Source organism: Phocoena sinus, chromosome X (genome assembly GCF_008692025.1).
Source record: "Phocoena sinus isolate mPhoSin1 chromosome X, mPhoSin1.pri, whole genome shotgun sequence".
Taxonomy (NCBI): Eukaryota; Metazoa; Chordata; class Mammalia; order Artiodactyla; family Phocoenidae; genus Phocoena; species Phocoena sinus.
Genome location: NC_045784.1, coordinates 68,093,497 through 68,109,227, shown reverse-complemented (window position 1 = coordinate 68,109,227; position 15,731 = coordinate 68,093,497). Strand labels below are relative to the sequence as shown.

The 15,731-nt window shown below is 40.5% G+C and overlaps 1 protein-coding gene across 1 annotated transcript; it reads right to left on the bottom strand.

The window, feature by feature from the left end:
* Positions 1–6,371: 6,371 nt before the first annotated feature.
* TBX22 (T-box transcription factor 22) lies at positions 6,372–14,371 on the bottom strand. Its single transcript, XM_032620523.1, has 8 exons — positions 14,194–14,371; positions 13,395–13,578; positions 12,447–12,548; positions 10,906–11,080; positions 9,849–10,013; positions 9,405–9,469; positions 8,932–9,017; positions 6,372–6,985 (listed from the first exon to the last, which is right to left on the bottom strand). The coding sequence occupies exons 1-8, from the start codon at positions 14,369–14,371 to the stop codon at positions 6,372–6,374; spliced, it is 1,569 nt and encodes a 522-aa protein (XP_032476414.1).
* Positions 14,372–15,731: the final 1,360 nt, after the last annotated feature.

Below are 15,731 nucleotides of genomic sequence, written 5' to 3'. Positions count from 1 at the left end.
GTATGGAGGTTCCTTCAAAAACTACAAATAGAACTACCATATGACCCAGGAATCCCACTCCTGGGCATATACCCTGAGAAAACCATAATTCAAAAAGAGTCATGTACCAAATGTTCATTGCAGCTCTATTTACAATAGCAAAGAGATGGAAACAACCTAAGTGTCCATTATCATGAATGAATAAAGAAGATGTGGCACATATATACAATGGTATATTTCTCAACCATAAATAGAAACAAAATTGAGCTATTTGTAGTGAGGTGGATGGACTTAGAGTCTGTCATACAGAGCGAAGTAAGTCAGAAAGAGAAAGACAAATACCGTATGCTAACACATTTACATGGAATTTAAGAGAAAAATGTATTATGAAGAACCTAGGGGTACAAAAGGAATAAAGGCACAGACCTACTAGAGAATGGACTTGAGGATATGGGGAGGGGAAGAGTAAGCTGTGACAAAGCGAGAGAGAGTCATAGACATATATACACTACCAAATGTAAGGTAGATAGCTAGTGGGAAGCAGCCCCATAGCACAGGGAGATCCGCTTGGTGCTTTGTGACCCCCTGGAGGGGTGGGAAAGGGAGGGTGGGAGGGAGGGAGACACAAGAGGGAAGAAATATAGGAATATATTTATAACTGATTCACTTTGTTATAAAGCAGAAACTAACACACCATTGTAAATCAATTATACTCCAATAAAGATGTAAAGCAAAAGAAAAAATAAAGAAAGTAGCAGAACTAGACCTGAAGCCAGTTTGACAACCTGGAAGACCTATGCCATCCAGCTACCCTATACCACCTGCCTCCATGGAAGCCTCTCTACTGTGGTCATTGCTACCACCAGGAGCCATCTGTAGCTACAGGGCAGCATAGCAGATAACAGCCCATTGCCCACTTCTGACTCTTTCTTTCATCACAGACTGAAAAGACAAATACCGTATGCTAACACATATATATGGAATTTAAGAAAAAAAATGTCATCAAGAACCTAGGGGTAAAACAGGAATATAGACACAGACCTTCTAGAGCATGGACTTGAGGATATGGGGAGGGGGAAGGGTAAGCTGTTGCAAAGCAAGAGAGTGACATGGCCATATATACACTACCAAACGTAAAATAGATAGCTAGTGGGAAGCAGCCGCATAGCACAGGGAGACCAGCTCAGGGAGACCAGCTCGGTGCTCTGTGACCACGTAGAGGGGTGGGATATGGAGGGTGGGAGGGAGGGAGATGCAAGAGGGAAGAGATATGGGAACATATGTATATGTATAACTGATTCACTTTGTTATAAAGCAGAAACTAACACACTGGTGTAAAGTAATTATACTCCAATGAAGATGTAAAAAAAAAAAAAAAGAAAGAATCCGCCTACCAATGCAGGGGACACAGGTTCGAGCCCTGGTCTAGGAAGATCCCACAAGCCGTGGAGCAACTAAGCTCGTGCACCACAGCTACTGAACCTGTGCTCTACAGCCCGTGAGCCACAACTACTGAGTCCGTGCTCCATAACTACTAAAGCCCGCATGCCTAGAGCCTGTGCTCCACAAAAAGAGAAGCCACCAGAAGCCCATGCACCGCAACAGAGTAGCCCCCACTCGCCACAACTAGAGGAAGCCTGCATGCAGCAACAAAGACCCAACACAGCCAAAAATAAATAAATAAATAATTTTAAAAAAATAGACGTTAATTTTATCCAATCGAAAACACGCTTTTATTCCCTTCTTGTTCTAGTAAAATTCTAAATTATTTAAACAATTTTCTACATCTAAAATATTACATTATACTTTGTCACGTGCATAAGTATGTGATCTTAAATCCAAAATAAAGATTCTGTCATCTTTAACAATAACAGATGTATGATAATTTGATAAAAGAGTTCAATGATACAACTTGTACTGTAATTTCAAGGTTTTCTATTATATTTAATTTCAAATTTTGTAACTCTTTTAGGTACTTTGAAAAATAAATCCAGTATACATGTGCACATTTCAACTAAGTAGAAATATCCTATCACTATTCTCTGAATACCTGCTCACTATAATTCATGTTTACATATTAATGTGCGGTACAAATTTATAAACATGAACATATGAAACTTTGAAAGGAAATAATACTAGTCTTTTTCCTCTCAATATTTTATTGAAACACCATGTTAAAATTTGGCCAGCACCACACATGTAAATAGTTTTAATACTGGATGTGTTTAAAACGTTCTGTATATTTATTTGTTCTATGTTGACATCTAAACCATATTTATTTGCACAGTTTTAATACAAATTATCATTTAATTGCAGACAAAACCTAAGAAGACTAAATGTATATGAAGGCACCTATATCAAAGCAACAGCCACCAATGCCTAAGCTATGCATTTGATTGTTTTAAACTGCTCTAATAAACATGTTAAATTCCAGTAAAATCAACTGGTAAACTGTTGCTGTATGCCAGGATATTATTGTTATTTTGGCTAAATAAAAATTTTTCTGCAGAAAGGCAACATATCCCTAAATTGGAGTATAACCATTGTACTTCCACCCTGTCAATTCAATTCACAAAATACAGTACATGCAATTAGACATTTCTAAGTATATTTAAATTTGCCTTTCCACACAAGTATATGTAATTAATAGTATAAGTATGCAATGATTAGATGTTCTTCATAGTATCCTTATTTTTGAGAAGAGGAGGGATAAAAAGCAACATAGTATAAATTATTTTAAAACAAAACTAAACTAAAACCCCACTGGTTATGTAAATTATAGTGTGACATCTGGAATTTATCAAATTGCGTATTCAAATAAGGAAAGTATTTGTAATTGAGGTTTAATAAAGGGATAACAACTGTGTATTACCCTACTATATACATGGACATATAGCACTATTGTCTCAAAGCATCTAGATTTGTAATTAGAATTTTTGTATATTTTTGTAAAATATATTTTACATATTTGTACAAAACTTGTATTTCAATTATGCTTTGGCTTAGCATTCATCAGTAACTGTTAAAAGATACATGTTACCAGCTTTATGTGCACCGTGATTTTCCCCAATGTGCATACTATAAATGATTAGGATAATGAAAGGGAAATCTTCCATAATGTCCAATAAAGATGCTTGTCTTTATTCATTGTTGGCACTTTTTCAAGTTGTCATCACATAGAACTCTGATCATTCAAAGACTGATTCACTGATTCATCCCTTGCTGATTCTAATTGTTCATTTATTTTTGTGCCATAGACATACTTAAACCTCACAAAAGAAGAATGAAGTCATGTCTACTCCTAGACTGTATGTATAACCCATGCCTAATAACAGTGAAATATCATGAATATCTACCTTCATAACTTGAAGAAAATATAATTCTTTATTTTTGTAATACAGCGAATAGGAGCAATGATATTAATGTTTGAAGACTCTAATATTATGTAATCTAGAATTATGTATTAGAATTTGAAATGTAATGTCCAGAGGGCATAACCCTTCTGTTTAATGAAACAAATAACAGTTTTGATGTTCTAAGTTTGTTACCTAAAGTTATATTTTGGTGAGTAAAATGTAATGAATAGAGGATTTATCCACTTAGACATATGTTCTGCAAACAGGCTCAAACTTGAATTCAAGCCCTTGATTTCATCTTGACTGTTCCACAAAGTAGAACCTTTCTGACACGGGAATTTGACTATAGGTCTCAGCTTGACTGGAGGTTGTGCAAAGATAAGGCAACATTCACTTATTTCCTGTCTCAATGTACAAATTTTACAGAGTTGATGAAAAGTTTATTTTCTCTATATTTATTTGAGGTAAGTCATATAACTAGGTCAGGTTAAGAATCATATTTTATAAATATAGATAACTGAATTTAAATGATTTCTTTTGAATGGGATGAAAGGATGGATGTATATATATGGCCAAACCAAATGGAAATACCAGTTTTAATTATTAGACTTGGGAGTCTACTAAGTATCATTTGGCCACTTTCATTTGCTAACTATTTCATACCTTATCTAACTAGAGTGGCTTTAGATCTCTGTAGGTTTTTTAAAGCAAACCTTATATTTAGTTGACACAGTTGAAATTAATATAATTCCATAGCATTTTGTTTTTTATTCCATAATCATAGCCTCAGTTTACCAAGTTACTCAAGTTTTGCACCATCCTATTGGGTAGTAATTATTTATTATAAAATAGTAAGGGCACTAAATACAATTTGTGCATGAATTAGAGCTGTTAGCAAGTTACTTGTCTGTTTCCTGCAGATGAGTAACTTGCTCAAAAAATAGGGGACTGCTTACTGAACTTCTTAAGGTCTCTTCCAAGTCTAATTTTCTATAAAGAATTTCCCTTGGTTACTTCTTTTTCAATTAAAATTATGAAATGACAATTTATGAACAACATTTAGAAACGGCTTAAAATAGATGTCTAGTTTCTAGCCTTTAAATTTCTCCTCCTTAATATAAATCATCTTTACACATATAGTTCTGTATTATCAATTATATATGGGTTACATATAGAAAAATTATCTGAAATATAAAGTATGGGATATATGTACTTGAGCAGCTACAAAATTTATGCCGTCTCTTAAATAATCATTAAAAAGTAACCCAGAAATTTTCTGGATTTTGCAATCAAATGATTTATGTTGTTAGTTGCTAAGTATCTGCCATCAGAATAAGTTTTACTACAATCTGATGTGGGAGTTTCTGCTTTAAAAAATCATAATTTATTTTAGTGGTAAAAGTTAGCCTACAGCTTTCCTGTTTTGGAGTAGACAGAAATAAAGTGTACTTTCTACTTTAATCCTTGATTTGATAAACTTAGGTAGTACAGGTTTTCTGCCTTAAAGATTTTTATAGCAGGTACCTAATTAGTCTGGGACATAAATAATATTTCATCTTGACTAGAATACTCAGTTTGAATGTAACTATGTGCTGTTCTATCCCTAAGCCCAGAAGTGAAGGGGCATATCACTTTAATACATATATAAGAAGGTATATATATAAGGTACATTTGAGAGGAAAAAACATTTTGAGCAAAATAAATAATAATGACATGCTCTCCCTAATATGTGTTGGAAAACTTTTAAAAAGCAGTTTATCAATGTCTTTAGTTTAAGTCATACCATTGTGATATGAAGGGCCCTGGCTTAATAAATTGTAGAGCTAGTAGCATGAAAAATTAAAATTCAATTCATCTTAAGGATATAGAGGTTATATGTAGGTTATACTTAAGTCTTTTCAGAAAATTTAGGACCAGGTGAAAGGAAACTTTTCAACTTCATAGCCTAAAATAAAGTCTCATTTATGTTACGCTACTTTTGTCCAATTTACCATGATTGACGCAGAGGACTGAAATTAAATTGTACCATTGTAATGATGTTTTCATATTTATGGATTCAAATATATTCTCTCCCTTCAAATCATAACTTCTCAGTCTTTTTGGAGAGCTACAACAATTTGTTTTTGTAAACTGTGTATACAAAATACCGGGTTTGGGGCTTCCCTGGTGGCGCAGTGGTTGAGAGTCTGCCTGCTGATGCAGGGTACACGGGTTCGTGCCCCGGTCCGGGAGGATCCCACATGCCGCAGAGTGGCTGGGCCCGTGAGCCATGGCCACTGAGCCTGCGCATCCAGAGCCTGTGCTCTGCAACGGGAGAGGCCACAAAAGTGAGAGGCCCGCGTATCACAAACAAACAAACAAAAAATACCGGGTTTGTTAAGGACTAAGTAAACAAGCATCACCTGAGAATTACCCAAAAAATAAAAGAGAATAAAAAATCAAATTTATTTAGAATGCTTTGCTTTTCATTTAATCTTTGTGTTCCTTCAGGATTAAATGGTCCTTAGGCTGCAAATATTAATATTAGAATGTTTATGTCTTTATTTGTACCTTAAAATTGAGATTAGTAGTTCCTTCAACAGCAGAGTATAAAAGTATAATGCAAATGAACAATGAAATTTTTCTACAGTTACTAGATAGATAATTACAATGAAGCCAATATTCATAGATAAAAACTGTAATTGTTTCACTACCTTCACAGGAATTAAATCCACCTTCCTTTGGTCATTGTCACTATGCAAGAGGCAGTTGATGTGGTAAACAGGCTTCACTATAATTAGAGATTTCATCACCTGAAGTTACTTTTCACTGGTAGCCTACCTCATCAAACAATGTTTACTGAGTATCTTATTTTGAGGCCTAAGGCTACTGTAATCAGCCTTCTTAAGAACATATCATAAGGCACTTTAAATGCAGAATGGAGGAATACCCTCTGATAATGGAGCTTTTTAAGCCCATTAGCTCTTGACCTTTTTTGGCTACAAATAAAGAAAATATATGCTTACATGTAATTGTTTTAGGAACTTGACTATTCCATTAAAGACAATGGTTAATTTTTGGATACCAACGAGCATGATTGCATTTGCCTTCTATTAAAGAAACTTGACTGTTTTCATTCACTTTGAGATGGTTGGTAGCATTTACCAGTCTAGATGGCATGGAGAAGTTGTACCTATAAAAGCCATAGGAAGGATGGAATGAGCAACCAATTGCTTCCTGGGCAATGGGGTTGGGTGATAAAATATTTCCAGGTGACTGTAATCCATACAACATTTGACTGGAAGAATTAGATGCTTGTTGACACTGTCCATTGCAGTCTTCAGATGAACCGTATTTTGAATTGGTGGCCCCCAAGGAAGATAAAATGGGAACTTCCATCATGAGTGGGGCTAAAGACTGAGAACTGTTGCTGCTTGCTAGCCTTTCAGGAGCAGGCAAGACAAGAGGCTGCTGTCGCCAAAAATTAGTTGGGCAAATCTTGTAGCAAAGGGGCAGGTTGATATTGTGTAGGTACACCTCTGGACAGGGCATTCCAAGGGAGCTTGTAGGTATGTGAAATGTTGGAGGGGAGCAAGGTGGAGAAAGCAAAGAGTTCAAAGGAGAGGGAGCCCCTCCACTAGAGGTCGCTGGAGATGAGCCATTGCTTCCACCTGTGAATGACAATTCAGTCAATGAGCAATGAACTGAATGTTCCTACTGAATCAGTAATCATGTCCATAACTATCCCTGCATCATTCTTAGATTAGCTTTCCTTGCAAGTTCACAGTCATTTTAAGTCCTTTGGAAAAGAACATTCCTCTGACCAAAGTTGAATATGGTATCTCTACTACTACCACTATTACTTTTGGCATTATTATTATGTATCATGCATTGAGCATTCACTATGCTTTAGAACTATACTAGGCACTTGAACACATTTATTCAGTGAATTAAAAAAGAAGCCAAATTAAATATGATCCAGAGCCAATTATATCTTACAAGTAAAAGCTGTTTTTAACCATAAAAAATTACTAAAATAAGCACTTGATTAAATTGAACAGTTTTTTTGAGATTTTATAGAAAACTTCAGTCTGATTAAAATATCAGTGCATATGAAAGTAATCTTATAAATTAAAATAACATTTAAATATATTAGTTTTTTTCTTATATGAAAATCATAGACGGGGAAAGTTCCATAGTATACTATATCAAGAGTAAAAGACAGTTTTGCAGGTTAAAAATACCAAGATAAAAATGAAAGTGTTCATATCAATGTTGCCAGGTGATCTTTTATGGTTGCATAGCATCTACTAAAATTAGGGATAGATCTAAGGTCCAGGAAAATCTAGACTTTACACCTTATATTTGTAAGTATTTAAATTTAAAAAAAAATTGGTTATTGACTGAACTTGATCAAATTTTGTGGGTTTTTTTTTAGGTGCTACTGTTTTTCTTAACTATTTTTATATACAGACATAGGCTAATCCTTTATCAACAGCATGGCAAATATATTCTATAATTAAACATCCAAAAGTTATTTAAAAAAACTGGTACCCCTTTTCTTTGCAATTTGAGAGCATTCTGGACATTTTAAATAATTAAGAAAACTGTGTATTTTAAATTATCAATTAATGATCATGGTTAACATTATTTTTAAATTAGTGCACCATGTGTTGACTTGGATATTTTAAAAGCATGCTGCCTAGATTCTATTAAAGTGACACTATCAAATAAGTGTTCAAATTTTTCTATGCAACTCTCTAAACCAAATTAATACAGTCAATTGAGTGAAATATTTCACTAAATGATTAGACTTGATCTCTTTACATTTCAATTAGCTGTTATGGTATCATGTAAAATTCAAGCTAACTATAATGTGATGGTAACCTTCAATTAATGTTTAAAGACAAACAACTTTAATGGAGTAAAGACAAATGGGTAAAATGATTCCATATTGCTCACGAATAAAGATCTTCTATTTATCCTTAAATATCAGAGTTAATGAAGGTATGCATTCTTCCACCAGAAAGCCTGCATTGTCAAATTATTATTTAGTCATGTAATGTACTACTTGAGAACAAATACCTTGCAAATATTTTAAATGCTTACGGCAATTAAACTAATTGCCATGGCTTAGTATTGTTTTCAACATTTATTTTCCCTAGTCACAACAAAAGGAAAATTAGAGTCAAGTGATGATGAAATTGAATGGGAGTCATTTTTATCATGTGCTGAAAGTTTCTCATAAAATATTTATTTCAATATCTAACATGTTTGCAAATAAGACCACTAGTGCACCACAGGCAGATCCTAAGGAATATGAGATAGCGAGATGCTGAAGAATCCAAGTGATTTCTATAGCTCTCAGGATGTATGATAACTCAAGAAGACACAAGGCAGTAAATCCACCATTACCACGTTTATGCTCTTTTCCTTCTTGCCAGTTACCCTCCCTTTTTGCTTCTTACCTCCTCATCAGGATAAATATACACCCACCTGATTTTAAACACACATTTTCTGGCATATACTTATCCACTTGTGTAATATTTGTACGGAGGTTCTGGCTGTTGTTATTTCATTAACATTTACAAATAAAAATTAATAAAACTTTTCTTACTTGGTGTGTCTGCACCAAAAGTTTTAAAATCCAAAGTGAGAGAAGGCCTCCATGGGTAGGCCTCTAAAACCCCATCCAATACACCTCTGAAAAAGAGATTCAAACTTTAGCAAGTCCAGAATGCAATTCCTGAAAATAATAATTTGTGTAAGCTTTTGAGTTATTTTGTTATAGTTTTTAGGGGTGAATATCTGAAATGTTTTTCTTTTATAGATAGACTTCTGAATAAAATTCCCCGTGATTATTCCATGAATAAAAACCTAAGAATTTAGAATAAGCAATATCTTAAAAGTGGGTTGGGGAGGGAGTGGGAGGAGGCAAGATTTTGAAGACAAAACATGCAGGTTTCTTTCTTACTACCTATTTATTAGTTACAAAATTTAGGGACTCAGTCTCTGAACCACAGTTTCCTTAGCTGTTATACCTGTGAAAAGGGTTATATAAATATTAGATGTGACTGTTATATCATTTACCTGTTTCTTCCGGGATCTCTAAATCCTTTAGCAAAAGGATTCCTGTCTATTTTCAGTTTGGTAATCTATGGATTCAAAGCATAAAGAAAGATAAAGTCAGTACCCTCAGTAAAACACTGTCACTGTTTCTTTTAATGGTTACAACAACCACACAAGTTTTCAACATGTAATATGGCATGTTAAATAAATGTAAGCATATTGCTAAGTCAAATTTGAAATGTTTTATCTCCTTTCTCTCCTGACACTCTTTGTTCTACTCTCCTTTCTATCCTTTCTAACACAAGATCCACACAATTCATAATCAATCTTGCCTTGATGACAATGCAATAATGCTATGAATTTCTTTTTAATTGTGGAAAATTCAATCCATATAGTACAGCTTCACTCTTTCCCTAAAGTTTCTCTGGAGCCATCCCTGCTTGCCTGGGACTTAGTTGGCTTTACCTGCTGGTTTTGGTAAGCTGTCACCGTGGTGAACTCAGTTTCTTTAAAGGAGAATGTTTTAACCCCTTCAGCAGGCAGGGACTGAATCCGGGACATGTCGACCCTGCTGTCCTGCTTCATCACATGCACACGGGGCTTGTACTTGTGCATGGACTGCAGAATGATCTGGAGGAGAAATCAGTGGTCAAATGCTGCCTAGTAATTGGCTTCCCCTCCCCCACACTGTCCCCCTCTCATCAGCACCCCCAACCTTCCCACACAAAAGTGAAGCTAAACCAGAAAGCCTAGGCTAGCCACACACAAGGACTTTTCTTTGCCATTTGGCCCTGGACAGAGGCCTTCAGGCATAAGGGGTTTCAGGAACGGGGCACCACAGCACACCAGAAAGCAGTGATTCCATTTCCAGTTGGGGTCCTTTCCTGCTTCCAGATGTGGGTGACCATGTGATGTTCCCAAGTGTTATTGGGATCTAACTGCCTGCCATAAGTTCTCTGGGCTTAGGTAACTGATGGGAAAGCATTTGACATCCCCCACCTCCTAAGCCCAGGAGCATCCTTCTTCCTTTTGTGGCTGGCACAGGGCCAGGCCAAGCAGGGCAGAGGTTCAAGATCTGGGAAGAAGGTTCAAGATCTAGATGACTTGAAAAGGCCTTCCATCGGGGCGGGGTGTGGAGAAGATTTTCACCATACCATGTCACACAGAAGGTGCCCATCATGGGAAGGCAATCAGAGCCCACAGTGATTGCCAGGGAGGCTGAAGTGCCAGAGAGCTCAGGGAAGCATTCCCTTTCACTGTCCCAGACCAGGCATCCTGGCTTAAACAAGTCTCCTTTGGTCCTCAAACTCCTTTCACTCACCATCCCCAACGCCCAGCACTCTCAGATGCCAAATAAAAGTCACAAGAGCTACTTTGGCCACAGGCCTAGAACTTGGACAGTTCCTAAAGACTACAACTAGCACATCTGGGAGACATCTCCTTGGCTTCTCCAGGGTGACCTTCCGGCTGACCCCTTGGCATCCCCCTCCTCTCCTCAGGACAAAGGATCGCACACACTTACATGGCCTTTGTCGTCCATCTCGTTGTTGGTGAGTTTCACGCGATCGAAGCTGATGATCTGACGCATCCATGTCTCTCCCGAACAAGGCGAGTCCGGGTGAACATAGAACCTGGGAGTGATGCATGAGTGGTCTGTATTCCCGGCTACCATCCACTGCGAGCTGTGATACACGTACCTGAAAATGCGCGGAGTGTGGCTTTAGGTGCAGCGGGCCAAAGCCAGGAGCAGGGACTACCGCGATCCCGTCCTAAAGGCTTCGGCCAAGGTTTGCCTGCTAATCTCAAAGGCAACTAGTAAAAGATACAACTTCATTTCTAAAGATCGTCCAGGGATAGAAAGCAAACTGTAAATAAGCATACGTCATTAAAATGTAGTGAAGTGCCAGGGCAAGTATAATGTCATGGGATTTCAGAGTCTGGTTTGCATTTCCTCACAGAAACCGCAACAAAAATTCATCTAACCCATTTTACTGAGCAGAGACACCCGAAAAATCCTCCTGTCCTACAAGCGTAAGGGAAGAAGCAGAAGTGTGAGGGAAAGTGTCTGTGCAGCCCACCGCCACCAGACCAGTAGTCTTGGAAGCCCCTTTGTCCACAATGCTTTACATGAGAATACCCTCAAGGAACTCTGCCCGCTGCGGCCTCGGGGCTGATTTTCGCATTGTCTTCAATCTCAACCGCTAAATTATGCGCCGAATTCCCAAGCCAGCTGAAACGTGATAAGCAGCTTGTTCTGCTATTTCTGGGCTACGGCCGCAGCAGGCTCTTAAGCCCAGCCTTCTTTTTGCCCCTCACTCCCAGCATTGGGTGCGTTGCCGGCTGTTTCCTAGAAAGGCTAGACACCCACTTCGGTCTAACGCTCACAGGCCGGGTGCGGGCGGATGCCGCCCAACCCCCATACCCCTGAGCTAAAGCGCTGGCCGACCCGAGCTTCTGGGCTGCCAGCAAAGAAGGGCCTCTTGGCTTTAGATCAGTTTGGCCACTTTTAGCCTGCTTTAAGTAGAGAGCTTACATCAAGAGAAAGGTTACTTTTATTCTCTGGGACCTGGCCTCCACTTCAGGGGAGAGGCTAAGGAAGGAAGAAAAATAGACTCAGGCAAGATAACTGCTAGACTAGCTTTGGATGGCAAATCAGGGCATCGCTCAAGGACCCTGCTGCTAAATTAGCACATCCCAGAGCCCGGTAGGGCCCCAGAAGCCCAGGTATTTCTCCCCAACTTCCTTTAAACAGCTTCCCTCCCAGATGCCTGAGCCAAAACCCTCTGCAGTTTGCAGAGCCAAGGCTAGAGCAGTGGGTAGGCAAGAGGTTTGGGATGCACTGAAGCACAAGCTGGAACCTGTGATCCAGGAGTGAGAGGAAAGAAAAACAAGCCTGCTTTTCTCTCAGTCTGAACTCCAGTTTGAGGCAGAAAATTCAACTCTCAAAGCCCACAGGAGAGCAATTACCCCTACCATGATAGAGTTTTCAAAACAGCACTCTCAGGTTCCATAGATATGAATCCCCATTCCCAGCCTGTGGTACCCTCCTTTGGGCCTGGTTACCTATAGCGTTTGGAATCCACCGGCACCACATCGATGGCCACATAGTACTGTTTCCCTGGGTCCAGTCCTTTTATCTTGACCCGAACAGAGGGGAACATCCTCCTGTGGGAGAGAAAATAGCGACTGACCTGGGCGCTATTAGAAACATTTGGAACCAGGGGTGGTTGGGGACAAATGAAAAGTAAAGGAATAAACTATACTCTTCTTATTCTAGACAGGTTCAGTGAATGAGATTTGCTACGTGAGGAAAGATTGTTGGTTACATGTTTGATTGAACAAACTCAGGATTTTTGAGTGGATCAGAATATCCTTACCACAAGGCTTTGTCCACCCCACTTCCTATCACCACCATAATAAAAAGCTATAGAAGAAAAAGTAGGAAAGAAACAGCTGTGCCTCTCCCCTGAGTTTTCAGCGGTACTTTCTGTGAGGCAGATTTGGGAAAGACTGAAATTAGGAAGATTCACATACAAAAAAATTACCCAGCTGATGTGAAGAAAATGCCGCACAGGAAAAGGTGGAAGAGGGAAAACCCCACCTCAAATTGACCTGGGCTCAGGACAGTGGGCTGAGAGCCTGCTAGATGGGATATTGTCCACTGATAACTGTGAGGCTTTAACAGAAAGGCCTGGCCATAGCTTAAGATGTGGGGGTGGCATCTGGCACCTGCCTTGGGAGATCAAATTTTTGTCATATACTACACAGGCAGGAGCTGCAAGAATGAGTTCTCGGAATCAGGGTGTACAGGAAAGAAAGGCCTAGCCACTAACATGGGCCAGGCAAGGCCTAGTCTGGTCGATTGAGAGGCACTGGCTTCCAATACAGGTCTGCGGTGGGATTATGGGGAGAAGGGTACCAAAGCATAAAACTGGAGGCACCCATCTTATGAGATCAGAACATTAAGTGCCTACTGTGTGCGGCCCTTGAACAGCTTGGGTAAAGCCGAACCTGCCCGCCTTGGTAATGATCATCTCAGTTCCAATGTCATGAAATCTCTTCCACAGCTCGGATCCTTGAAGCTCCACTTGGATAGAATCTTTTTCTTCCAGACTTCCGAAGCTGTTGCAGCCGCCGCTGCCGCCTCTACAGCCTGAGAAAGTAGCTGCTAAGGGCTCTGCCTTGGGTCGTTTTTCTGCTGGACACAGAGACGCTGAGAGTTTGAGAGAGCTTCGCAGTTCCCGCGCCCCCTTCTCGCTGACGCCTGTCTCAGAACAGACCGGCCTTGTCTCTTCCCCGGGAACCTTGGCGTCGGATCTCCAAATTCCCCACAACACCCACTCTGGCCCCCTGATGGAGAGAAAGGGGCCCAGGTAGCGCCCTGTGAAATGCATGACCCTTCTTCAAATTTGCCCATCCTCATCTCTCTCGGAGACTTTTCGTCCCTGATGCTGAATCCCCTCGGGATCTGGGTCCATGCCCTGTTTTCTACCCCGAGAAACATTCACCCTCTGGCTCTCAGGGCTTCCGGGAGTTTGGAGAGTCTCGCTTCATAAATCTGTGGGGACCCTCCCCTTCACCGCAAATGAACCACAACACTATGGGCTTAACGTGGAGGCTCTGAAACTTCCCCCTACAGCCAGATGGCTGAGGTATCCCCGCCGCCCCGTACGCGGCCATCGCTGGGCCAAGACATCCTTTGATAGGGCTAATCGCCCTCCTGCAGCGACGCGGCGCTAGTCTGAGACCTTCCGATCCAGCAAGCCATGGTAGCCGGCGCTGGGGTTTGGGCCGCGGTAGGGGTACTCACCAGGCTGCTCGCTCTTCCTTCCTGCGGCGCTGCTCCTTCTCTCCTCCTCCGCCTCTCCACTCTCTTTCTCAAACAGCTCAAGTTGCGCCTCCTCTCTTGTGTCTCGCAGTTTTCTTTTGCTGGGTCTGCCCACCAAGGCTTCCACCGAGAAGGCGTGCGCCCGAGAGCTCAGAGCCATCCCTGGAGAGGGTGAAGAGAACGTACTCTGCAAAGTTTCAACCTGAGCTGGGTTAGGGAGGGAGAGGGTGGGAGGGCGCAGAGGACAGGCAAAGGAGGGAAAGCGGGAAAATCAGAAAAACCTGAAAACTCAGAAAACAATTTCTGAATCTATATTCAGGGGGAAAAATGTGTGTGTATAAATTTTATATATACGTATAGATTTTCTTTGAATAGACAGAATGAAAGGAGATTAAACTGGAGCCAGAGTCCTCTGGAGTCTAGTCCACTTTCCCTTTTCGCTCTTCTCCCTCCCGGTGGACATGTGCGGAACATCAGTCCTCAAGTGCCAGATTCCCGGACCTGGCAGAGCTCAGAGACTGGCAAGCGTGGCCCGTTTAGGGAGCGGACCTGCCCCTAATGGCGGCTCAGGTCGCTCGGATTGGGAGATACTGTTGCATCGGACTGAGTGAATACCCGGCTGGTCATAGCCTCCACTGTTTGTTTTGGAAACTGTTGGAAGCATAAAAAAACACCGTGACACTTCAGAGACTGACGGGGAGGGGGCGGTGGGAGTGGGAGGATAGAAAGGGGTTGGAGGTTGACTGGAAAGGGGCTCAGGATAGTCTAGTGGGGAGGAGGGATACACAAATTTACTGTTTTGCATTAAATTGTGAAACTAAAAGACATGCGAAGTAATTGCCCACGGTGAGAGGGCCACTTTTCCAACAAAAGTGAAAATATTATTTAACCAAATCCAGAGAGGTGTATAGGGGTCTTTTGCTCTTAAGTGAGTACACTGGGAAAACAGAGCAGCACAAACTTTCTGGGCCTGTCTGTTCTACGGTCTGGGTCTAAGACTAAGTGGACCCTGTACTACTCTGACCTCCCTATCCAGGTGGGGAAGTAAGAGCCAGTGCAGGCAGGAGGCTCCCAGATAACAACTTTCAATGATCAAGAGCAAACCTGGACCTTCAATCCCTGCCTCTACTGGAGCCCAATATTCCCCCACACAGCCTCTTCTTACTCACATGACTTAATCAGCAAATACAGCCCAAGAACTCCAGGGCCATCAGCAGAGCACCAATCAGAATTGTGCTCCCAAGGATGTGACACCTCACAATGTTGTGCTCAAATAATTGATGGGCTAAGTTTTACTTTTCCTTAAAATGGATAAAGACACCTTCTTTGTGTCAAGAAGAGACTTGCCTACCACTTCCAAGGAGCATGTTTATGCATGCATATGTGAGGTGCCTGCCTGTGTGCTTAGGATTGGGTCATGCGCTTTTCATCAGCAATAAGAAATCAGGCACCCCTGGGCTCTCTTGCAAACTGCATCTGAATTATTGACATTTTCACCTTTTCAGAGAGCTCAGCTCTCT

What these genes read in the sequence shown, in the direction of transcription:
- TBX22 (XM_032620523.1), bottom strand. Translation starts at nt 14,371, where the DNA reads ATGGCTCTGAGCTCTCGGGCGCACGCCTTCTCGGTGGAAGCCTTGGTG. An exon ending in CAGCTTACCAAAACCAGCAG is followed by an intron (nt 9,470 to 9,848) that starts GTAAAGCCAACT and finishes TTGAATCCATAG; the next exon opens with ATTACCAAACTGAAAATAGA. An exon ending in AGAGATCCCGGAAGAAACAG is followed by an intron (nt 9,018 to 9,404) that starts GTAAATGATATA and finishes TCTCTTTTTCAG; the next exon opens with AGGTGTATTGGATGGGGTTT.